The sequence below is a fragment of the Cydia fagiglandana genome, chromosome 9 (genome assembly GCF_963556715.1).
Source record: "Cydia fagiglandana chromosome 9, ilCydFagi1.1, whole genome shotgun sequence".
Lineage (NCBI taxonomy): Eukaryota > Metazoa > Arthropoda > Insecta > Lepidoptera > Tortricidae > Cydia > Cydia fagiglandana.
Window position 1 is genome coordinate 10,377,642 of NC_085940.1, and position 26,163 is coordinate 10,403,804.

Consider the following 26,163-nt stretch of genomic DNA (forward strand, 5'->3'; position numbering starts at 1 on the left):
GGATGGTGACTGCAGCATTATTAGGTACTGTTGTCAAGGAGATTGACAGTGACACCGTCCCCGTCAACGCTGTACCAGCAATACTGGGTAACCTTTCATGTGCTCCTGAAAAATAGCCATTTATGTAGCAATCATGACAATTTCATGTTTAGGTTGAGTATACATGAGTATACATATATGAAGCAAATCTGCTCCTAAGCATACCAAAGGGTCAAATTCATATGGCAAATCAAATCTGTGATGATAACTGAAGACGCATTTCTGTTCCAGTATTACTGCCGCGGTGTTGACGCGCTGTGACTGCCACAAATCAGTGACGGATTGAACGTTCTAATCGCGGTGACTACCGTAACTCAAGCTTCAACGCCGCAGCGGTAATGCAGCTGCAGTTGCCACCCGAGTATCGCCATAACGCTGATGTGGACAGAATGTAGCCTTTAGTACCTTAGCACGTGCTAACTTGCGTCAACGTTTGCTTAGTTGTAGAGTTGTAGATTGATAAGTTGTAGTAGATAGATATAACGAAAAAATTGGCTAAGAGCATGTCGGGCCATGCTCAGTGTAGGGTTACGTAGTTACCATTCTGTCAGAATAGACTAAACGCTATTATATATTAGTATCATGTTACATGTACATTACAAAGAATAATTGAGTACTTTTGCAGAACTTTGTAACGTAGGTAACTCAAAAACGGGTGAACCAAACATGTTCACTATAGTTTTAATTGAAAGTATTTATTAAGCTCTTGTTTTACGATACACTCCATTTTTTGGACCGATAGCTCAAAAGTTAGAGGGATAGGCGCATATTTTTGTCCCATACAAGAACTTATTCATAAACTGGCCATGCAATTTTGCTGCCGGGTATAGGCACCTACGTCTTAAAACATACTTTGAAAATAAAACACATTCATATTATGATAATAAGGTTTTTTGTTCGATTAATGCTAGTTTACAATAAGATTACTTTACCATTTCATATAATTAATTAATTAATTGTATGTTCACAATGTACAATGTGTAAATTTTGTCTTAGAGTTAAATTCAGAAACAGTCCGCCGGGCCGCCGCCGGCCGCAAGGGCACTTTGAAATAACGCGGTGAACTTATTTGGCAAAATGTTGATAGCCAGCTTCATACGAACACACTTCACACAACGATCAAACGTTTTTCTTAATATAAAATTCGAAGTAATAAGTCAAAAGGTGTTGTAACAACTAGGAGATGTTCCCGGTACCGATTTTGTATGGCTAGAAACTGAATTTTCCGGTTCTAGGACTGATTTTGTTTTGTAATCCAATACCGGGAGCACACCAATAACAACGCAAGCTGCGAACTCTGCTCTTGTAAACATTATTCCTTACACAATAAAAAAAACGTAGGGACAATGACTCGCAAAAAGCGTTGATATGCTCAAAATAGTAAATCGCCATTCGAAACCGTTTTCCATACATATTGGCTAGCAACCAGTATTTACGTAAGTAACTCCACTTTAAAACATCATATCTTGTAGGATTTCGTTACGATTATTGGAACGTGCAATTTCGTAGTTGGAAAAAGGTATCTAATTAGCGGGTAAGAATTACAACAATCGCTTCATAAAACCTGCTACACATATAAGACAGTAGGTAGGTACACATAGTAAATAACTCCTTTGCTTCTCGAGACAGACTCGAGAGTTCCATACAAGCAAGTTGTCTGTAGTGGAAAATGAAAATGGCTTACCTGCAAAACTAGTAATAGGCATGTATTAACTAAAAATAAACTTGAAGACATACTAAAAACACCCATTAAAAAAGTAATTTCAATTTTACATTAATACGATGAAGTTTTAGATAATATTAAGTTATATTATAAATCATTATTAGGTAGTTACCGAAACTTATTTTTGTTTTGAGTAGGTAGGTAACGAAGCGATTGTAAAATGGTTAAAAAAAGTAAATCGTTATACAAAGTTGAACTATTTAATTTACGGACACATCCTGGACATTTCAATAGACCAGTTTTAGAGAGAGTGGTATGAAACAGCCAAAATATGAAAGATCCAAAATATATGTCTTTTTTTAATATTTACTATTTGATTTTTTTAGCGGGACAACAAGTTTATTTAAACTAAAACTAGAAAAAAAATACATATAAAAAAAAAAAAAAAAAAAAATTAATATTATAGGACATTCTTACACAGATTGACTAAGTCCCACAGTAAGCTCAAGAAGGCTTGTATTGTGGTGTATATATAAAGAGAGTTGGTTAACGGTGGAGTTCTGGGCCCTAGGCTGCAGTAGGGCTGCCCCGTCATCAAAGCCTAGAATTTTTTGTAGATTTTAATCTATGTCGAATGCACATGCTTAAATTGTGGCTCTAATTATTTAAATGTGTACTCCATAAAGTAAAATGTCTCTCTCATGGCACTCTTCCCGTACGAATTTAAATTTAATTTAATATTTTTTGATCATAAGTTTTAGCTCAAAGTGAACTTTAATAATTACGATACTGCTGCTTGTTAATTATAAGAATCAATTTCAGCTACTGTCACTTGACTCCATGTGAAGGCTTAATTGCGAATAGGTCTCACCGATGTCAGTACTCATAGATAGATAGGATAGGTAAATTTCGCTGATCACCTGTCAAGTTATCAAAATTGAACTTACTGACGTAAGCGATACCGTTCCTACATTACGTAGCACCACTATACCGGGTGTGGCCTGTAACATGAGCAAATAATTAAAACATAAATTGTACTCCTCAAAAGGTACACTTTTTTCGACAACTTTTAAAAATTATGAAGTATTTAGACTCCCTATTTTTCATACAAAATAAATATTATCTTCAATGGACGCCATTGCCACGCCAAATCATTGTGATTGACGTTGCTTGTCACGCCTTAAACATAACAGAATTCGAAATACATTGCGTCTTAGAATAAACTTTAAAGTGTATTAAAAATCAAACCACAAGTTATTTTTAAAAGTCGCTGAACAAATGTTGGTCAGTATGAGGAGTACAGCCTACAGTTTAATTTTTTGCTCATATTACAGGCCACACCCGGTATATCGAATGGCTTTCCAATAGCAACAAACATTGAATGAATGCATATAGGTAACTAGCTCACAAAAAGCCTGTCTTGTCTTTTCAATATCTAGTTTTCTCATGTAAAATTGAATAGAGAATCTATGTCCGTATAACTTAACGCCGCGAATAAATATAGGTAGTACACAGAGTCGGTTCCTTTAACATTCGAATTGTATGGGTCTTTGCACACGCAATTCAATAAGAAGTACATAACAAAATAAAAATTAGGATCTCTAAGATTGTGCTAAATTAAAAGGGATTTTTAATGTAAAATTTAAGGTATTTTAGATTCAATCCACAATATTTCCACTATTATAAGATGATCCATTCATACTCTAATATTCGACAAAATGTTTGAAAAGCAGCAATTTACTTACTGGATAACGATAAACTCAATCTAAGTATTTCTATATTTAAGTATTGCTTCTTCTGGCTGTATTATTGCATAATATAGGTACCCCAATGTTATTGCATGATGTACGTATGTTAAAAGTACAACTCACACACATTAAAGGCGTCATCGAGTAATGGCACTCTTGACATTAAGTTTTATAACATTGCAAATATCAGGTTTTATTTATAAAACAAATAGCGTATTTATAAAGGGAATTGGAATAAAAACGAACTGATTTCATTATCACAATTCATTCATTGATTTCATTGACGACCACTCTGGCCTAGTGGGTAGTGACCCTGCCTATGAAGCCGATGGTCCCGGGTTCGAATCCTGGTAAGGGCATTTATTTGTATGATGATATAGATATTTGTTCCTGAGTCATGGTTGTTTTCTATGTATTTAAGTATTTATATATTATATATATCGTTGTCTGAGTACCCACAACACAAGCCTTCTTGAGCTTACCGTGGGGCTTAGTCAATTTGTGTAAAAAAAATGTCCTATAATATTTATTTATTATTTATTTATTTATTATTTATTATTGATCGACTGATTTCATTTTAATTTGGAACGACGGGTTTCCATTTCCATAAATTTTATTCTAATTTAAGAAAGACGAATAAATGGATCATGCCAAGGATAGTGCCTTTATTCGATGCGACATGTTACATACAAGTGACAGATAGTAAATAATATTAAAAGCTTAGGCAGTGTATCGTTACAATCTATTAATCATTTGATGCCTGGTCTTATGAAAGTAAAAGGCTCTATAAAATTAAATATTCCGCTTATAATATGTTACACAGTTAACAAAGCGCGCAAAGAGACTCCAATAATCAGGATTTATATTTAAGTGAATATTTAACTTGCAAAATGTAAAAAGCCGGGAATAAAAATCGACACCAAAATTTTCAATAATTACCACGGTTAATTTTCTTCAACATTCCGAGCATAACCCAAAACTATTTTGTATTTTATTTTATTAAATACTTTTATGAACCAGTCGCACAAACTTTTTTATTGCTATCGACTCTCAATTTCCAACTACATATTATTTGGATATTTAAAAACATAATGTTCATTCAGTAACTCGATATAAAAATAATTGTATGCGTCAATATCATAGGTATTAAGACATCCCTTGTCTCATATTTATAAGGACTACTTACAGAAATGGTTTTATATACAATGGTTCCGAGTTTGTATAAAAATTGTCAAGTTCAGGTTACCCTGCGATACAGGATCCACTACCAGTAACAAACTTATTACACATATTAAGCAACTTGCCCACTAAAATATCATGAATGATTTATGATTGATAAAGTAATATAGGTACATATCTCCACTTTATCGTTACTTATACGATAAATTGGTAAGCTTTATGTAATAATGAGAGTTCTTAAGAACATAATAAACGCATTAACAAGTTCCTGGACCTGAGGGCCTATCAAGAACCACGTTCGACGTGTTGCCTCTCAATCGCACTTGTAAATTCGTACGTTAGTGTGACAGAGAGGCAACACGTCGAACGTAGTTCACGGTAGGCCCTCTGATTTCTGAGTGCTGCCAGCTACACCGAATATAGCTCTGTATTCATGGGTCAAGAGCTGTCGTTGTTTCGATATCTGAGGGGCTACCGCGAACCACGTTCGACGTGTTGCCTCTCTGTCGCACTTGTAAATTCGTACGTTAGTGTGACAGGAAGGCAACACGTCGAACGTGGTTCGCGGTAGGTCCTCTGATTTCTGAGTGCTGCCAGCTACACCGAATATACCTCTGTATTCATGAGTCAAAAGCTGTCGTTGTTTCGATATCTAAGGGGCTACCGTGAACCACCTTCGACGTGTTGCCTCTCTGTCGCACTTGTAAATTCGTACGTTAGTGTGACAGGAAGGCAACACGTCGAACGTGGTTCGCGGTAGGCCCTCTGAACCTCGTAACATACCAGGGCTACCACTTTGTTTACGTCAAATCGGTAAACTTTCATTATCAATAAGATTTGAAACTGCAAACGCCTCATTCACAAAATCACTTAAACACCCACTGCTCACTGCTCATGTAATAAAATAAATAATCCTAAAGTTAGATGGTTTAAATATTTACTAGCATATTTTATAAAATAACATATATAAACCTACGCAGACTTCATTATATACCTATATAAATTGACGAAATTAAAACGTTATTATTGTGATACTTATAGATAAGACTGAATTCGTTATGCATGATAAACTTAAGACATGAAAATATGACATATTTATTTAACACTATTTACATTATTTAGTAATATACTAAATTATGTATATTTTGACACCATTTTACGGGAACATGTTTAAGCTATAACCGCGACGAATGAACGCAGAACTAGTAATAACCCTATAGGGAATTTTCTCTGAATCCCTCACATTATACGAGTAGGTCGGTACCAAGAAATTTATAATATGTACCTGCATAGTTTTAATACCGAAAAAACTAACTTTTATTAAATTCTGACAACACAGCAGGTTTTGTGTAAATTATATATATTTAGCACACTACTATATACTTATTATAAGTAACAATCCGCTGAGGATAGCTGTTGCACCTCATCTTTAGCATTTTAGCAATGAGGATCTCATATCATTGCTAAATTGCTTATGTTGTGTTTATGTGTAATTCTTGCAAGTTTATTGTTTATTGTTGTGTATTGCTATGTGTGTACCTAAATCACATGAAATAAATAATTTTGAATCTTGAATTTGAATCGTAGCTAAAAATTTTAATATTAAATGTGATTGGTTAGCGGGAATACAGAGAAAATTCCCTACAATCATTTTACACATCTGTAACATGGCAATTGTTTATAACAGAGTTTATTCTACATTTGAAATCGCCCGACGTTATTTTGTATTATTTGTAATTAGAAAAATACTTTTATTTATAAGTACGTTGCGACTGCACGACGTTCCCGTAAATTGCACTCGACATCCGCACATTTAAATACAGCGCCTTACCGCGAACCACGTTCGACGTGTTGCCTCCCTGTCACACTTACGTACGAATTTACAAGTGCGACAGAGAGGCAACACGTCGAACGTGATTCGCGGTAGGCCCTCAGCGGCTTACACATATATAATACAAGTTATATACAACAATTACTCGCTTCGAACGATAAGTTACCCGTGGATATTATCACATTATTTTTAATCGATTATACACACTCTCGAAATTGCATGTTTTGAAAATTTGAGATAATTTTAGTCCATTCAAACAACAAATTCAATAAGTATAGGTAATTCTCAACCGCTCACATATTAAAATGGTATTAAATTGATTTAATTCACTTCTAACGGTTTACTTTGAGAGACAGATTATTTTTCCATAAGTAAGTGCGACGAATTATTTTTCGAAACAAAAAAATATCGACACGAACAAGAACGCAAGTTCCGATATCTCCGACTTCATCGCTCTCGCAATAAAGTTGGAGTTATTCAGACATTGAGTGTAGAGAGTTGGCAGTATCTGGGCAGGTGTCGGGTGTCTCTGGTATGTCCCTAGGCTGCGGCACGGCGGCTGGGACAGGCGGCGGGTCGCTTCGGGCGAGGGGGCTCTGGCGGCGGACACGCCCGCGCCGCGCGCCGTCATACCCCGTCCAGCTGGCGCACGCGCACGTCCTGCGACGCGCACATGTCGGGCGCGAACGGCAGGCACGTGAAGTACGCGCACAGGGCGCACTCGTAGGCCGGCGCCGCGTAGAACAGCGCCACCAGCGCGCACATCATGCCGCCCGCCGACACCAGGCACGCCCACACCAGCACGATCTTCCGCCGCCTCTCGTACGGCCCGAACGTTATGAACGGCAGCAGCGCGTACGACAGGAGGAACCCGAATACGAAGCCGAACACGTGAGCGAAGTTGTCGATCCACGGGAGGAGGCCGAGGACGAACAGCGCTAGCGCGAGCCCTATGAGCTTGAGGATCGCGCGTCGCGGATGTTTCAGGAGCGGCCACGCGCCGATCACTTCTACTATGAGGCACGCCAGCAGGCCGAAGTGAGATCCAGCCGGCCCCACCTGAAAAATTCATAACATGGTTCATATTAGCAAGTTTTTTTAATACCTAATTATTATACACTGAATAGTAGTTCGCCCGGACCTGAGATCTCGAGATTCATGAAAAGCGTGAAATTTTTAACCACAGGATTATAAGAGTGGATTCATAAAAATCTAGTCGCCATCAGATACATATATCGTAGCGGCAAAGGTGTTCAAATATTTCTGACCAAGACTATATTTCAATAAATTATGTACACTGCAAATACCAATTACAACAGCCTGTGCTATGCTGCCTAGATACACTAAGGTAATCCTGACCGGGCCCGGTATCTTAGGAAAATATCACATGAGGGGGCACTGTAGCGACCTACAAACAATAAGGTATAGGCGTGGTTTAGTTTATCGAGGCAGTTATAACACCCCGTGTGCTGTCAGGGTACCATTGCATCTTACCTCAGCTCTATAAGGCTCAAAGATCGCTGAAGCCATATTCCCGGCGACACCGCTCCCCAGATACACCACAGCGATCCTGACCGGGCCCGCCATCTTCTCCAGGTCGCGCATGAACAGCCACTGCAGCGCTAATGACGCCGCCAGGTGGAGCAAACCGGCGTGGACGAACAGAGAGGTCCAGGCGCGGTACAGCTGGTCGGGACGTCGGCGACGCATGAATGGAAGCATACCGCATACGTCGTCGAGGCAGGATACCTGTAACGTAAGCATTGAATGGATTAAGGATCTTGCATCATGTGAGGAGCCTAGTAATTAAATGTGACGTCCCACGGGTAAAGGTACCTTATGGCGGTTGGCGCTTACGCTATTATTAACGCCGCTCCAATATTATTGCGGCGCTATGCGACATAAGCGCCAGCCGCCATAAGGTACCTTTTGCCGTGGAACGTCACAAATGGTCTGATGTATCCAAAAAAGTTACACAGGAATAGTAGTTTGCCACAAGTTTGGATAAAGGTTTTGATACTATCGATACAAAAGAGAACGCCTATATAGAACGGATAACTTTAAGCATTGAATGTTTAAGGACTTGCATCATGTGAGGAACCTAGTAACTGAATGGTCGGATGTATCCAAAAATATAGTACGGATAACTTTGTTCATTTTCATAGAGTTAGATCAAGGAAAGTCAGCAGCGATTTTGGTCGCCTACGCAGTGCGAGTGTTATTTTAAATGTCAAACTTCTATGAAACAATGACGTATGAATAACACTAGCATTGCATGTGCTGAAAAAATCGCTGCAGACTTTTCTTGGTCTATCTCTAATAATCATTTTTAAAATGTAAGAAAAAAAATATACCTGTGAACACAACGACGCTTCCTCGTGGAAGTAACCCTTAACAAAATCACAGTGCTCTCTCGTCGTGATGACACACTGGCCGTGCACGCCTATGCAGCACGGGTGGCCGATGACCTCGCACGCCATGTGCTCGGCGGCGTGGCCCGCGCGGCCCGCCGCGGCGGACCCGTCGATCACAGACTTGCGGCAGATCGGCCATTTTGTGATGTCGTCCGGCCATTCGTGCGGGGCTATCGAGCGTGGAGCTTCGCAGAACCTGGCAATTAAATAATAAAACACTATATTCTTAAGGACCGTAGAGTCGGGTTACATTGACCCAATGGAGGGTAACTTTGACCCACATGAAAACCTCATTTAAAAGGGTTACTTAAATAAAAAAAACTTCAGTTTCAAATGTGATTCATCTGCCTGTCTGTGTATTTCAAGATATTTTAAGTAAATTGCAGTTTTTTCGTAAGATTTATAACTTACTGAAATGAAAGTTTTGCTACAGCATAAACATGACAATACCTACAATTAATAATCTACGAGTAGCTTACATATGGCTTTTTCTATTACTCTATTTCAGAGATTTACCCGTGGGGCGCCCTACTGTCACACGTGTGCAGGTAATAATATAGGAGTTCCATACTACGGTAATTCTGGGGCGCTCCACGGGTTAAGATACGCTGATGTATCAAGTGTGCTGTAAAAGTTACAAAGGTAATGTCGACGCACTTACTTTGGATCTAGCCCACAAACAGAGCCCGATATCCGACCTCCGGGACCGGACTCACCCGACGACCATTTTTTCCACGTCGATATTGTGTTCTGAAATTTAAAATACTTATATTAAGACAACGATAGATACTTTTGATGCTGACCGTGCTGACGCTTTATATTTTGTTTAGTTTTGATCTTGGGTGGAAAATTTTCCAACCAAATACTTGCGCCTGCCAGACATCTACTAAACCCATCATCCGCATGAATTTTTAAATAGCTCATACCTATTTAGTTAAGAGGTCTTTACTTTGAAGCAAGACTAATGAAAAAATCTTTCCCATAATTAAATCGTGGTTGTTTTTTAACTACTAGTACCTATAGGTGGGGGAGTTGTAGGTACTATTCTTAAATAATATTAATGGAAATTTACTCACCAGACCCACCTTCGGGGTTAATCCTCTTATCTGAAGGGTAAGCATGAACAGAAATGCAAATTTCTAAACTATTTTACTTATGACTAATACTGATTGAGCGAATACGTCAATATTTTTTGTAATAGCATGATGATGATAAATTAAATAACAACTTCATTCAGGTAATACTAACAGTTATTTTTTTTTAATCCATACAAGTCTAATCATGTGTTGTGTATGTGTGTATGTCAGACGTCCTATAGCTGTCTGTTGACTAACTCTTTCTTTATTCATCGCCCGGTAGCTGTGGCTTTTAGCTAGCTAAAGTTTTCTTACAACTATAAGAATTATGCCTTAACTTAAATCGAGAAAAATCAAACAAACAAAGACTTCACACAGCCAGGTATATACCATACCTATACGTTAAAGGTGTACACCTTTATCGTATGGAAGCTGCGTCACACTCTGTTTTTGCGTCAATCTTCGCGTAGGGGACAAGCGCAGCCTATTCTAGCGTCAATCCTCGCGTAGGGGGCAAACTTGAACCTTGCCCTCTAAACGTAAATTAAATTAAAGTTTACTCACCGAACAATCAGCCTTGGATGACTGTACACAGCCAGAATCGTCATTTCGTATGCAGCACGCCGTGTCGCGTTCTCTTCTCGCTGAAGCTGCTATCGCGCGCGCTATCCTAGCGTCCCTCCTCATGCAAGGGGCGAATTTAGCACCTAAGTGTATAAGGTCTGCCGCCCGCGGCCCGAGCCAGAAGGATGCTGGCTCTTCCCATTCAACCTGGAATGAATATCATTTTGTTTTTAAAGTATGCTCATACTCATGCACTGGTAGTGTTGGCAATTAAATAATAAAACACTATTTAATTTAATCAGGAAGATCAGCGCTGGAAGCCACCAGCAACATGCTGAGATGGGGCCATTTCGTGGCACTTTAATCTTATTTTGTGCTTTCTTTTATACTATGTACTGTTCCGATTGTTTGTGCTTACGAATAAATCTATTCTATTATATTCTATTCTACTATATATACTTAAGTACCGTAGAGTCGGGTCGGGTTACATTGACCCAATGGAGGGTAACTTTGACCCACATGAAAACCTCATTTAAAAGGGTTACTTAAATAAAAAAAAACTTCACAGGCTAGCTAAAACCAACCTCATGGCATATTTCCATAATTATAGTGCCATAATATAACAAGGACCGAGTAATCCGACTTTTCGGTACAGATAATAGTGATGGACAGTAAAGAGGCCCGCTGATTAACAGTCCGCCGGACGGTATCGGCCTGTCAGTTGTCAGTCAAAATTTTGTTCTAACTGACAGGCCAATACCGTCCGGCGGACTGTTAATCAGTGGGCCCCTTTAGTTTTTGAATTGTTGCAATACCCTGAGTTATTTTATAAAAGAATACATTTTCATCGTGTTGTCATTTATAAAGTAAGTATATATTTTGGAAATTTTAACGAGGATAATGATATAAGTAAGAGGTAACGACTTGTTAAGACTGGAACCACGCCCACGTTAGTACAAAACTTCGCATTAAGAAACAAAGGAGAATAAAAGAAGGAGGTAAGGGTAAAGTAATATAAAAATGTACAAATAAAACTCTTATATGGGCGAAAAAATAATCATATTTACAAAAGTACTAAACCGCCTACATATACATGTAGGAGTCTAATTAGTATTTGCTTATTTTAATTGTAACGTTCCATTACTGAATGCAACCTTTAGCGTGTGATAAGGAGAGCGAGTGTGTGGGAGAAAGAGGGGAGATGGGGGCTATGGCCATAATGGCGGAAATTGTAACTTGGTGGAAAAATAAATCAAAAAAGTGGTTTCAAGTGAAAATGCCTTTTATTTTGGACTCCAACCTACATACATATATTTTGGATTTACTTTAAATCTGGAGCCCGATTCTGATATTCTATTCTTGTTCTGAAACTATTATGGATTTGATCTGTCAGCTATCAACAGTGACATTTTTTGGTCCATACTTAAATGTCACTTTTGACAACTGACGTCCAAAGCTATAAAGGGGCCCACTGATTAACAGTCCGCCGGACGGTATCGGCCTGTCAGTTAGAAGCAAATTTTGACAGTTCCGAACAACTGACAGGCCGATACCGTCCGACGAACTGTTAATCAGTGGGCCCCTTAAAAGGTTTTAGACGAGCAATTGAAATCAGAATATGGCTGCCCTTGTGTTGTTATTTAAAATTAAAAATATGTTATTCATCATAGATGTGTACACGATGTCTAGTCAAAATGGCGAATTTCAAATAAGGTAAACATTAACATCACCTTATTCAATATTCGGAACAAGTACCGCAGATCCAACTTTAGCGTACGTTCTCACTTAATAAAGATAATTTATAGTTGTTACTTAATAAAGTTTACTGAACATGGCATGAATTTAAAGCAATATTTCGGTGACTTACTCGAACTCGTTCGAGGTTTACCCGACATTAGGCACTTGAAAATTAGACTATTGTACTAATAAGATAATATATTTTCAGTACCTACGTAGACAGAGCAGTCAATAAACGCTCTTAGTTAACTCCAAAAGCATCAGTAGAGCATTAAAGACCAATTAAGTTCAGTAATTAAAAAAAAGAAAAACCGTCTTCAAACAGTATTAAAACGCAAACAGTATCGAAGTATCGGGTCTCTATTGTTTCCCAAATAGTTTTAAGCCATAATGTATTGTTTGTCCGAATTTTCATTAGTCATAATTGGTTTTTCTCAGAAACGCGTAACTTTTCAGGATTGCCATAAAACAAACCTAACCTAACCTAACCGATCTATACAATAACCTTACGATAATCCTGAAAAGTTAACGGTTTCAGTTTTATGACTAACGATAATATGACAAACGTTACATTATGACTTAAAACTTTATGGGAAACAAAGGGACCCCCGAAGGTATCGCCTAGTTGGCCCACGTTTACTTAGTAACGCTTTTTTAATATACCACATCGGTGGCAAACAAGCACACGGCCCGCCTGATGGTAAGCAATCACCGTAGCCTATGGACGCATGGAACTCCAGAGGTGTTACATGCGCGTTGCCGACCTCTGCCTCCTCTGACCTCTGTTGCTTAAAAATTCTGGTTAAGCCCCTGACCACTTTAAATGTAGGCACTTTGATAGAAGAAACCAATCAAAACCAATTTCAATTTAATGTTATTATCCGATAGTCGAATCAAGTACATATTCATAATTATCAGAAACGTATACGATATCACTCGAACGAGAATTCATAAATTCCATAATTGACTTCGTAATATTTGACCTCGTAGTAGCTACCTACTAATATTTGACCTATACGTTAGGTATTCGAATTGAAAAGGTCAAGTTCACAGTTTAATTTGATATTAACTTGGTTTTCACGAAAGTTTCTGGGCACACAAATTGCCTTATAAAAATAATTGGATACCAGGTAGTTCACCTCACATTCATTACATTAGACTTGCCCCTGTTCGCTCCAATCCGAAAGATTGTTAAGCGGCAAAAACTGAGAGACAAAGGGACTCCTCACAAAGCCTGTGTGACCTATATACCGGGCTGGCTTAATACCCTTACTTTGTATCGCGACGCCCCTCTCGTGTCTTTCACCTGCTAATTTCCACATTACGATTGTGCTTTATGTGTTTGTGTGTACATAGTTTAGCAAATCGGGTCATGAGTTTTATGTCATGCTTGCGCGCTTGTTTTGTAGTCTGAATGCTTTAGTTAATATCTGTGGAAATCTTATACAAAGCCGCATAGTTCCAAGCTCAACAAATGTCGAAGTAACAACGATGTAGACAACGATATACATAGTATCTGTACGCACTGGTAACGACAGAGGACAATGCGTACAGATATGTATATCGTTGTCTACATCGTTGTTACTTCGACATTTGTCAAGGTTTGAAAACAAATATTTCTTTTTTTTTAGACGATATATTATTTAATTTGAATCGCTAAGTTTCATGGCGCACACTACTAACTTTTCCATGTTATTCCACTTCTATCTCTCCTTTAAAATCCACGGATAAACCCATAAAGTAGCATGCATTGCAAAGGACTGACCTGATTACCTCTACAAAATAGCTTTCTACCTGTGGGAGTAATTTCTCCTAAGGTAAGCTCTAAAACTAGAATAACGGTGGTATTATGGTAACTACGGAGGGTTTAAATTAACAAATAGCTATCCATTCGGCTTGTATACGAGTATATTCTTGAAGATCCAGCCTACGCGTTGAAGAATATAAAATATAAGTTAGGTTCTTAACCACCGTAATCAAAGTTCTACCTGAGTATGAAAAATAGGTAAGCTTAGTATTGCTATCGATGGCACAGTTATAGTTTCATGAGTCTGATTTTTTATGTATACATATAAGTTAGTGTTAATAGGTACGGCTAAATATTAAGCAGTCATCACAACACAAAGAGCGAAGGCGGTAATGAATCCCCAGGGAAAATATTATGCATTGTCTTCTAAGCGCCGTCTAAGGCATTAATCCGTAGGGGCGTGTTCTCTAAAAGCTTTGAGTCATTTAAGCTTATTATACTGGTCGCGACAAAGAAACCGAATTCTGGAGATGACTTTTGTCACTGTAAGGGCTGCAGTAGATAAACTAACATAAAGAGGAGAACCTTAAAGATTAATATGACTGTAGTGGATATTTGAATCTTTAAAAAAATACTTCCAATAGGAACCTTAGATAAGTATAAAATTATAAAATAGAGATTGTTAAACGACTTTGAATTCATGGTATTTTAAGAGGAATAAAAAAAAATAACAGCTTATTTTTCTTTAAAAGTAAGTAGTTACATCAATTGAATACCATGTGAACTCAGTTTCATCTGAATTTCAAAAATAAAGAGAAATTCAAGTCGAATATATTATGGTGCCAGTCTTATATAATTAATTTAAACTTTAAACATGATCGCTTATTTTGACGTAAACATCCTGACATGACGTGACTAAAATAAATATAGTTGTACAATTTGATAAAACATATTTGGCAGTTAATTCATTGTAGTGTTGGTATTAGAAAAACACAATTGACGACTTGTTTCCACATCCACTTTTCATATTTACCTGTGAAAACTACTGCTACATGCATAACAAGTTCCAAAAATGACATTTCAAAACAGAAGACAACTTTTTTGTTACTATCATGACTCATATTTCATTCAAAAAGACCTGTCCGCCCTCGGAATAGGTACCCAACTGGCGCGAAGTGGCGCAGAATAGGGCAGAGTGGCGCTCTCTTGTGTCAGAGGCCAAGATCCTTTTTGGGTCACTGGGCCAGTGATGTATGTATGTATCATGACTCATAACAATTTTATAATGACTACATAATATAATCACCTGTTGCAAACTCAAGCTCTTCACGAGCACCTGTCCGGAATGCGTGTGCCGGCCGAAGCCGACGGGCCCGAAGCCGTAGCACAGCAGACTCAGCAGCAGCACCAGCGTCTGCACCGTGCTGACCCACCACGTGAAGTACGGCCGGTAGTCTGTGAGCTCGTCCAGTTGCTGCGCCACGTCCTCTTGCCGTGTCACGGATTTGCGGAGCGACCGTCTGGAATGAGGGAAAGGTATGCTTAGTATTATGATAACAGAGTCGTATTATGTCGTGAAAGCAGATATGAGCGTGAACGGGCTCACACGAAACGACGCCCAGGATCGCGCAAAGTGGAGGAAAGCAAGTAGGAAAGCGGACCCTGGCAAAGGCCGGGATAACGCTAGGTAGAAGAAGAGTGTGTTGCCAGAACGGTTAATATTTTCATAACTGAACTGTATCTAGATTGCAAGGTTCTAATTTAAGTGCATATATTCGCCATTATATTGCCATGGTACCTTTATTTAGATAATAATTTAAATTGTTCTTATTTTTAATAATATTGGAGTTTGTTATTGAGGTACAGATAAATAAATAATGACATGTTTGTTCATATTTTGCTTAAAGCATATTTTAGGATACGGAAGAAGCTCTAAAGATACAGGGGTTATCTTCAGAAGATAGTGATAAATAATTTAAAAAAAAAACATTTACCTAACCATAAGTCTATAACCAGGACTTCACTGAATATCGTATAACCGATGGATATCCGTAAAATCATGGTTCTCTTCGTTGTAATTCACATGAGTTAGCGTCCGAAGGCGTAAACAGCGGCCATAAATACAGCCATGCATCATGCCATGTCCAGCAGTTATTAATTCCAAAGCCATTACAAAACACTTTTACACGGAATTTTCTGGGTACGCAAGGGTAATGTTTAAAAAGCAGACAGGAAAACGCCAAGTTGTTATAGAGTTTAAAAAACAAAAGATACAAACATTGAAGAGTTGTATTATATATTTTGTTTACATAGTGTTGATCGACAACAAGTTTACAGTAAGTAAGTTAAGTTCAAGTTTAGACATAGGCTTAGTAATTCCCTCTTTTGTAAGTAAAATAAGTAAATTTTACCTAAATATTTTATTAAAGACTTGTTTTAGTTTGATCGCCACTAAAATTACCAGAAAATCTTTCATGCCGAGCTACTAACGACTATCGCTGTAATATCTAAAATACATTTGTATATCATACCATCCAAATATTAAGTAACTACTTAATCCTTTTATATTCTTTCGAAACATGTAAAAATTCACAAATGAAAACTTTGCGACTTCGTTTAAAACCCTACATACCTAACATAAAAATTCAAACGTTGGAGTATTGTGCAATTTGTAAAATTGAAACTATTCCTATGTAAATAAAATTGAAAATAGGATAACATGCAGAAGCTAAAATGTTGAGTTCCATTGTGCAGTTTTTCATGCAAGTTATGAATCATTTGCAAGAGTTTTTATTTATAATTTATGCGTTTTGAACGAGCCACACGAAAGGCGATTTATACCAGCCAGGGTTACTGTGTTGTTTTATTGAAAACCGTAAATGTATATTTTACGCATTTAAATTTGCGTTTTCAGACATATAATTAGAGATAAATATATACTTAACTTAAAAATAGTTTTATGTGCTTTAAATCGTGTAATAATATTTTCTTGTACTTCATATCATGTTAGTCAATGTTATATAAAACATAAAAATTGCTAAACCAAAAATGGTTCGATAGTTTCTTTTTAATTAAATACAGCATTTAGCACTGGACTTTGAACCAGTTAGTAGGTATGTTAATTTAAAGTAAATTTCAATCAAGCAGATCCTTATTTCGCTAACCTTTTGCCATATTTGACCCAATTCTTACATTTTGAACCGGCGCTCGAATTTATCGATTTTCATGATTAATATAATGATCGGCAACACAATGTTTGACAGTGCTGCTTAAATATCTTGTGTAGGTATTTATCCTTATCTGCATCTTTAATATTTTTGGATGATTCGTCTATGTCTTGAATTTGAATATGTAACGTTTCAGCGGTTGAGCCGACCTAACTGTTCGAAAATATTCATTATTTTTAAAAATTAAACCTTTCGTAACTAAAACAAAATGTAAACCTTCTGCCTTCTGCTTGTGCCTTGTTATCACAGACAATGTAAATGTGAAATTACGTTTAGTCTCATATATTAACTCACATTTACAGACGGGTCTATCGTGAATTTATTTATTACCTTTATTTACTGACGTTTCGACACAAGTTTCACTCTTCGTGGTCGCGGCTAACTGGCCTATAACCGCGAACATCGAAGTTCGCAAATTGCGGGCATTTTTCTCTGTCACTCTAATTACACCTTCATTGGAGTAAAAGAGAAAGATCCCCGCAATTTACGAATTTCGGTTTTCGCGGTAGCCCCTCTGATGTCCCAGCAAAATGTTTAGCCAGCAAAACAGAGATTTGTGTGTCTCATAGAGCTGCCTAATATGGTTCAGATTATCCTTGAATCATTCATTTATTGATTTTTATTATGTCCTTGTTCTCAATGCTTTGTAGCAATGTATCCTCTCGCGAGAATTACAGCGTCCTTCATTAGAGTCAGACGCAGGGATCCTCGAAAATCGTAGTGCGGGGCGATATGTCACGCGTACGCGTCGCGGTGACACGTCGTTAAGGAAACAGCTTTACAAATGACGCTCTCGCGGCACTAAGCCCGCGCCGCGAGCAGAGACTCCAGTGCAAGTAACAATTACAGTGGATCTTCTACTTAGGAAGAAATCTATATACACAGGGTGAAATTTTAACCACCTGCTACTCTGCGTAGTAAAGTGACTCTACAGGTCACACTGAACAACTTTTATTACAGGAGCAATGCCGAAATCGCATAAAAAAATGTGGCTGTTTCATACATTCCGGTTGATGTGATGCCGCTGATTTCTATGGGACAGCCAAATTTTTCCGCGATTTCGGCATTGGTTCCATACCAAAGGTACCATACCAAACCTATAAAGTCACTCCGCATAGTATGGCTGGTGGTTAAATTTCCCCGTGTATTAACTTCTACCCGGTGCTTCGTCTGCGTGAATCACAGACAAAACATCCTCCAGACTGAGCCAAGTCGCGCTACCCCCCCACGCATACGGTAATTTTACTCCATGTTCGAGTCGAAAGTGTCTTTGTGTGACGTCCGTGTCTTTGACCGGACCAATCACGGCACGGGACTTCGCTCACCTCGTTCCGCGCACCCCCGCATTTTTGGCATCATCGGTTGCATGAAATAATTGCTCTAAACTCGGTCTAGAGGATTCCTAGTCTATGGCGTGAATTGATGATGTTGATTGATAGAAAATCCTATATCCTTCCCTGGCCCTCAGTTTATCCCATACCTAATTTCATTTAAATCGGTTTAGCGGTTTAAGCATGAAGATATAACAGACAAACAGGTTACTTAAGCATTTATGATATTGCTAGCTTCTGCTAATGACGTCTGTATGTAATTGAAGATGATGATAAGTATAAACTATATATATATAAGTAAAAACTATCCTATGTTTCTAACTATTTCCAAACCAAATTTCACCTAAATCACATTTTTGCCAAAATCTCTAAGTTGATTGACAGTGGTATGGAACCGACATTCTGTACCTATCCATCTGTGCCATCATACTTGTAGGCGCTAAGCCTGCTATGCTATTAAATAACATATGTGTCCCAATGCTTGGGTACTATTACGATCCTTCGCTTTACAATTTAAATGTAATGATGAAAACGCGGGCCAATAGCTATAAAACCGACCATGGTTTTAATCCACTGTCGTCTCGGAGCCACAGTTTTACGATATTTATTCATTTAGTTAACATTCACGAATTACGTAGTTGAAGTCGTCATTCATTTTAGAATTGAGAACGGCAGCCTTAAAGACAATTAATTCTTGCGACTGCCAGTCAACTCGTAAGCAGTGGGGAGACACTCCTGACTTCGGTCGAACTCGGCTCCGTTCGGCTCAGCATTGCTCCGAGCAATTATAGGGTTGGCACCACTTGACTTACTTTTGCGTGCACGACCACAGATAAGATAATCACTTGAATTTTGTCAACCCTAAATAGCCGAAAGGGATAGTGCCATATATTAGAAAGTGATAGCATGGTTCGACCCTGAACCGCTGTCAAACTTCGGGTTTGTAGGAAGTGTCCTTTTTGTACGGTAGTACTGTTATTTCTTCTGTGTCTTAAGTAACCAATTTCAAACGTTTTGATTACTACTACATTACGGTTAAAAGATAAATTAGTTGTACTTCATTAGCAAAGTTAATTCAAAACTATTTTGAAGGTATAATAAGCGGAATAGGTAAATTCTAAAGTGTCTAATACAGCTTTTAGTTGCTTAGTTTAAATTTTGTCATAGGCAAACAAATTCTGAAAAGCAATTTGTAATTTCGTTTAGTAAAATAAATTGTGAAAAGCAATTTGTAATTTCGTTTAGTGGAAAACTTCACTTTGTAATTCAATTACAAGTAAGTTTGCAACTTTCCTCGGTGGCTTAGACAGAAAATCGGCACAAAACTAATCAAGCTACTATGTATTCTGTTTGAGTAGGTACTTAGGTACTATTTGCATACATGGGACAAAGCTACATTATTGAGGTCATTCATTAATTTTGTCATAAACTCATTGAAAGGGCAACTAAAACAAAACTCATTTAGTCGAAACTAAGCTTACACTAAAAAAGTTTTGCATTAAAAGTTAAATTACAAATAAATAAAATTGGTGACTAGGTAGTTACACTATTTACTAATTTAAGTACCCCACTAGCAACATTACTGAATGATTATATACTCATAAGTACCTACATAAAGTCTGTCTTATAGAAAATTTTGCCAAAAAATACTAGGCCGTCTGGCTAAGGCTAGGCTAAACAGTTGTCTTCAGCTGAAATGCCAAGTGTTATCTGAAAATTGTCTACCAACGTCCATGCCAAGCTGCCTTCGATTACAGAGGACCTGCCGCAAACCACGTTCGACGTGTTGCATCCCTGTCGAACTTACGTACGAATATACAAGTGCGACAGAGAGGTAACACGTCGAACGTGGTACGCGGTAGGGCCTCTGTTGTCCGCCAGTGGCTCTAGATTAGACGTGGAAAATACGCTCACCACCCGCGTTTCGCGGCTCTTTCCGCTCCGGTTGCCAATTCTCTACGTCATCGGTCGGCAACCTGCGGCCCGCGAGCCGCATGCGGCTCGTGAACCTGTCACTTGCGGCCCGAATCGTTGTATGTAATAGTGACAAACGACAATGTCTCATAAAGTCATAAATATTAACAAAGTACGGCCGGCATCACCTCCGTTAACTACTATGTGGCCCTTAAAAGGTTGCCGACCGCTGCTCTACGTCATCGGATCTTAGTATTATAGGGTTACCTGAAAAATCGTCCAACGACGCCCATGCCGAACTGCCTTCGGTTGGAGTTGTCGGCCAAAGGCTCCAGCATCGGGGTGTGGATGCGCGCGCCGCCCGCGCCCCACGACACGCTCCGCTCCGGCCGTCGGTACTCCACGCCTCCGGAGCTTAGAGGCGATCGGGCGCTGTAACAATAATCAACATCAAATCGGACAACATTAAGTTCTCAAATCTGTCACCATTAAAGCGTTCGCTAAATTTGATTGTATGGGAAATTACATACTTCAATGCTGTTTGACGTCAATCAGCCAGATCAGCCTGTTAAATGTGGTAGGCGCAACAGGGCCTAACAATAGGTATAAACGAAAATCTGGTATCTTTGGACCAAGCTGAGTGATTATAAACGAGTTTTATTTTTTTGATAAAGTTGTCAGATATAAGTTTTAATTTCAAAACCTATTTATTTGACTTATCGGGTTTAGCGTCAGAACCTATTGTATTATTATGCAAGGATATTATATCACATAATAACGTAGTTTCCCCACAGAGATAATTAAAGTATGACATTGGCAGTCGTTTCCGCAAAACCTAGTACGTATGGAAATAATATATTAGGAACAAACCTCGATGGAAAAGCGGGATAAGCTTGCTAGGCTTTTGGGTAGATAGAGAATCAAGCAAAATCTCTAATAAAGAAAACCCTTATAACCCGTTCTTATAACCCGGCAACCTTCAAATCAAGAGTGAACAGGCACCTTCTGGGCGAGCTCGCTCCATCGTAGGCCACGTCTACGCCTCGGCTAGTCTGTGGCCATGAGTAAGCCCATTCATAATAAAAAAAAAAAAAAAAAACATTTTTCTTTGTTATTTGTCTCAGATCTCGCTGTATATGTATAGCAATAATGTGGGTAACGAAACCACAAACCGCTAACCGTTGTTGGTATTTCTACATTATTTTATTGATTTAAGGATCACCAACGAAATTACATAAGAACACTACTACTTATAATATTTGAACAAGTTACCTATTAGGTAATCACGTTTAAGCTACGTAGGTACATATCTCTTTGTATTCTTTTGACGCTCGGCGAAATTCGAAGGGTAATAATGTTATAATTCATATAAAAACGTAAATATGCCAGAAAGTATAGTAAATATGCCAGTATAATAAAAGGTTTTTTATATTAAATAATACCATATTATAAACTGAAATAAATGTCATATACTAAGAAAAAGTGACCAAGGCCTCCAGTGCCCCAGGCTGGAATCGAACCAGCGTCCTCTGCTATCGCGGCAGGTGCCTGAACCACTCGGCCACCGGGTCACAGAGACGTTAGTCAAATTTTTCCAAGTATATGCACTTTTACTGAAGGCTTGTGGCGCCCCCTAGCCATCTCTAAGGTAGAACAGTATGGTTCGAACCCTTCTAGCTGGATCATTCCCATGATGATACCGAGCTAGCGAGACCATACCATATTGCTATAAATAAAAATCAGATAGGAAACCCGACCGCCACCTGAGCTCTTTAATTCAGAGTCTCCCGAGCCTAATAAATAATGTAAACAGCGAAGTAGGTTCGGTAAATAACAGCACAAAAATACTAGTAATAAATAAAATAGCGTATTAGGGTGAGCATATACCAGTAGCTTTTGAGTACTTAATGATAAAATCCACCAACATTTATAAAGTCTAATAGAAATGCGCGCACCAATGGGAACGCAATCTCAGATCTGTCCACTCACTTCGCTCGCTAGCCGCTACTATACACTCATCCCTAGTGGATGCTCACCCCATCGCAAAAGGCAAGCCAGGCAGTGTCCGATAGGAAACTATTAAGATTAAATCTCCGATTTTACAGACCCATGTCACCATAATTTGGGTAAAATTATATCTACATGAGATAACATGTTACATTCTAGTCATTTATTTATGCTGATATACCTAATATATTGACTTTAACTTATCTGTTACCAAACTGTAATCTAGTAGTAACTGTAATCTGTATTGCTTAAATCACTGTAAAAACTGTGGTGTTTTGAAAATACTGTTTCAGTATGCATTTGTACATAGGGGCAACAAAAAAGTAATATGGTAATAAGTATATAATCATGTTACTAAACTCAAGGAGCAGAATCCTAATAAGTATTTGCTACGTTTTAATTCAAAACGCATTTCCCCTAGAACTAACTTTCTAGTAAAGTCCAATCTAGTTTTAACAAGATACTTATAATACCTTATATAAGTATTATTACCTATTACCTTAGTGACTACTAAATTAACTTAAAACTAAACTTAACTTAAAACTACTAAATTTACTTATCTTTATGAAAAAAATCCAATTAAAATGTACATTATAACAAAGTCATATAAAAAAAATATCAAAACTATGTTTGTTAATAGATATACAGTAATCGTACAAATTGAAAATAATAGATACATAGATGGTCAAGCAAATCTTGTCAGTAGGAAAAGGCGCGAAATTCAAATTTTCTATGGGATGATATCCTTTCGCGCCTACATTTTTCAAATTAGCCGCCTTTTTCTACTGACAAGACCCAGTATACCTACTCTAGTCGTACAAATTGAAAATTAGTTAGGTACTAAATTACTTTTGAGTAGCTCAAGATAGAGACACATGGAGAACACTGGGGGAGGCCTACGCCAAAGAGGCGACTTCCATAATTAATGAAGGATAGTTAAATTAAATTTTTGAAATTTATGTTTAGTAGGTACTGGTAATTAATAAATTTACACTAATATTAATATGATATAATTTGATAGATATAATAGTAAAAATGGCTTTAAATGTAAATGACTGTGATAAAAATAGATAATGGAAATGGAATCGAAATTGAATGTCAAATTGAATCTTTTATATTTTATGAATAATACCTATACTAGTATCTTATACAATTCTATATTTTAAATACAACAAAATGAAATAATATAATAATTATGCAACTAAAAATGTAATTATGCATGCAAAGGAAATGTAAAAAAAAATGTAACTATGGTGGAATAAAGGCTATTTTTATTTTATTTTATTTTATTTAAATTACTTTGACGATAAATAACAGTAACAGTTACTGACATTAACATATTATATACATATCACAAGACAAATGTTAGCTATCACTCCTAAAAGCTTCTTTCAGGCATGTCAACGGAGAATTTTACTCTATGCCAACTCAGAAACTAGATCAAAGAAAATTATTGAATAACATCATGAAAACATTATCTTATAGTTAATCGCGATAAAGTCTGCCTCCTAATTAAGTTAGGATCAAAAACTTGCGGCTTTATGCTTTCACTTAAAAGATGATAATCTAAGTATATTTATAAATTATAAGGAACGAGGAGCTAATTATTCTGTCAAGTTAGCGCAACATGGCGTTATTAGCAGAGTTTGACTCGGCTCGAGCGCGATTATGGGCCAAACTTGTGCAAACTTGGCCCCACTAACTTACTCTCTACGTTGCGTGGGGAACACTTCATAACCTCTGTCAAACTAGTTTCGTGGTTTAAACAATCGGTTGTTAAAGCACTTTTTGGCATTAGCGCGATTCGGGGAGCGATTTTGAGTAATAGTTAACAGTCGTTCAATCATGTGTCAAGTATGCGCCGCGTTTGAAGTGTCTTGCAAGGAAATCAATATGGCTCGGCCTTGCTCATACTTCGGCGCGGCGGAGAGGCCATTCAAATCGCTCTACCTAGTTATTCCTTATCTTTCCGCGCATTGCCAACATCTCAATGGAACTTTATGATTTCATGGACCTGACAACGCTATTAACAAGAGAGCTGTTCTACTAATAAATTACCTTTTGTGTAAGTATAAAATAAAACTCAAATGACTTTTTGCCTTTCCAGAAGTTATGCATAATTAAATTCTTGCCAAGTTATTTTTAAAATGGTATATCTTTTTCAGACTACGCGTTATTCTATGCAAAAACAAATGGGATTAATTGCCTAAGGCACCGTTATATTATTTAATAAGCTGGTCAAAAACGCTTCTCACTTACTTTTTCTTAATAATTATGTAGAAAATTATCTTACAAACAATTAGAAAATAGTTATTATTAGAATCTGCTTAGTTATCCACAAATAAGTAGAGTTACACCAAGAAAAGCCTCCAACGGTTTTGATAACCCACGCAGTGCAAAAGTTAGTTTAAACATCAAACTTCTATGAAATTATGACGTATAAATAACACTTGCACTGCGTGGGATATCAAAATCACTGCAGACATTTCTCGGTCTAACTCCACTTCCTATAGACGAAGACCACTGCTATTAGGTTTGTGCTATAGCAGAGTTAATTCAAACGGATAATATAATGGACAATATACGTGATGGAAAATAGTATTGTCAAAAATAATAAAAACAGGGACAGTTTGTATAAAATTGTATCTCTTATGGCAACAAATCTTCCAGACTAGGCTGGGTATTCCAGAAATCTTTCAAGAGCTCCCACTGTTATTAATTTGAAAGGTTTCCTACGGCTACAAGCCTACCATTGTTTCAAAATCTGTGTTTTTAAAACCCTCGAGTAGCTACATGATTTTTATATAAAACATAAATACTGCTTTAACTATTGACTTTAAAGTGGAAGCAATATCAGGTACAAATGAATCCAGCATGTATTACATCATTGAATATTGCTCACATATTTTATTCTAATCTTGTATTGCAAATTTATAATTTGAACTAGAATACATAGATGCAAGAATGAAAAAAACATTGAGCATTGAGCAAAATTGGAATTGGTACCTATTTTTAGAATTTACGTGTATCTCAATACCGGATAGATTTAATTGTCTTTGTTGGTAAACTTACTTAAAGATGCCGTAGACTACCTTTAGATATTTTATTATCAATGCGTGAAAAAGGTGCATCAGGATACTTTCTCTCTTCGCTTTGTCGAGGTATTTCGTCGTGGTTCGCAACAGCGACCAGCGCAGCGAAGAACACGTCATCCATATCGCCTTCCACGCGTTACACCGCTGCGTCACCAGTATATACCCCAGTAGAATACGACCCCTATATATATATAGGTTATAGGTTATCGCGGGCTTGTTTTCCGCAACTCGACGTCTATTATTGCGCCTATTTTGCGTGATGGGATGGCTGCACTATTCCTGCCAACCCAACTCCACCAAGAAGCCTAGCAGACCCTTAATGTTGCCGACGACTTCTGGGAGAGACCCCGGTGAGCCGAGGTGTTGTGCCCGGTATTTTGCCACCCCTGGGCATTCGAGAATGACGTGGGCGGCTGTCTCCTCTGCCTCCATGCATGCTCTGCAGAGGGGGCTATCTGTAACACGTAGGGTTAATAGGTGTTTGTTAAATGAGGCGTGTCCAGTTATTGCCCCAGCTAAAAGCCGGAGCTGTGGTCTCTTCAGCTGTCGAAGCCTCCGCGACAGATTGGGGTTGAGTGTCGGGAGGGCTTC

General features: G+C 37.8%; 1 protein-coding gene across 1 annotated transcript in view; it reads right to left on the bottom strand.

Annotated features, from left to right (window-relative positions):
* Positions 1–912: 912 nt before the first annotated feature.
* Positions 913–26,163, bottom strand: part of LOC134667396 (inactive rhomboid protein 2) — a 193,607-nt gene continuing 168,356 nt past the window's right edge. The window contains exons 5-11 of the mRNA XM_063524799.1: positions 20,738–20,902; positions 15,305–15,518; positions 10,515–10,721; positions 9,536–9,624; positions 8,815–9,070; positions 7,955–8,209; positions 913–7,519 (exon numbers count right to left, since the gene is read on the bottom strand). Of these exons, the coding sequence (XP_063380869.1) occupies positions 7,088–7,519; positions 7,955–8,209; positions 8,815–9,070; positions 9,536–9,624; positions 10,515–10,721; positions 15,305–15,518; positions 20,738–20,902 (1,618 nt within the window). The 3' untranslated portion in view covers positions 913–7,087. The remainder of the gene's footprint in view (positions 7,520–7,954; positions 8,210–8,814; positions 9,071–9,535; positions 9,625–10,514; positions 10,722–15,304; positions 15,519–20,737; positions 20,903–26,163) is intronic.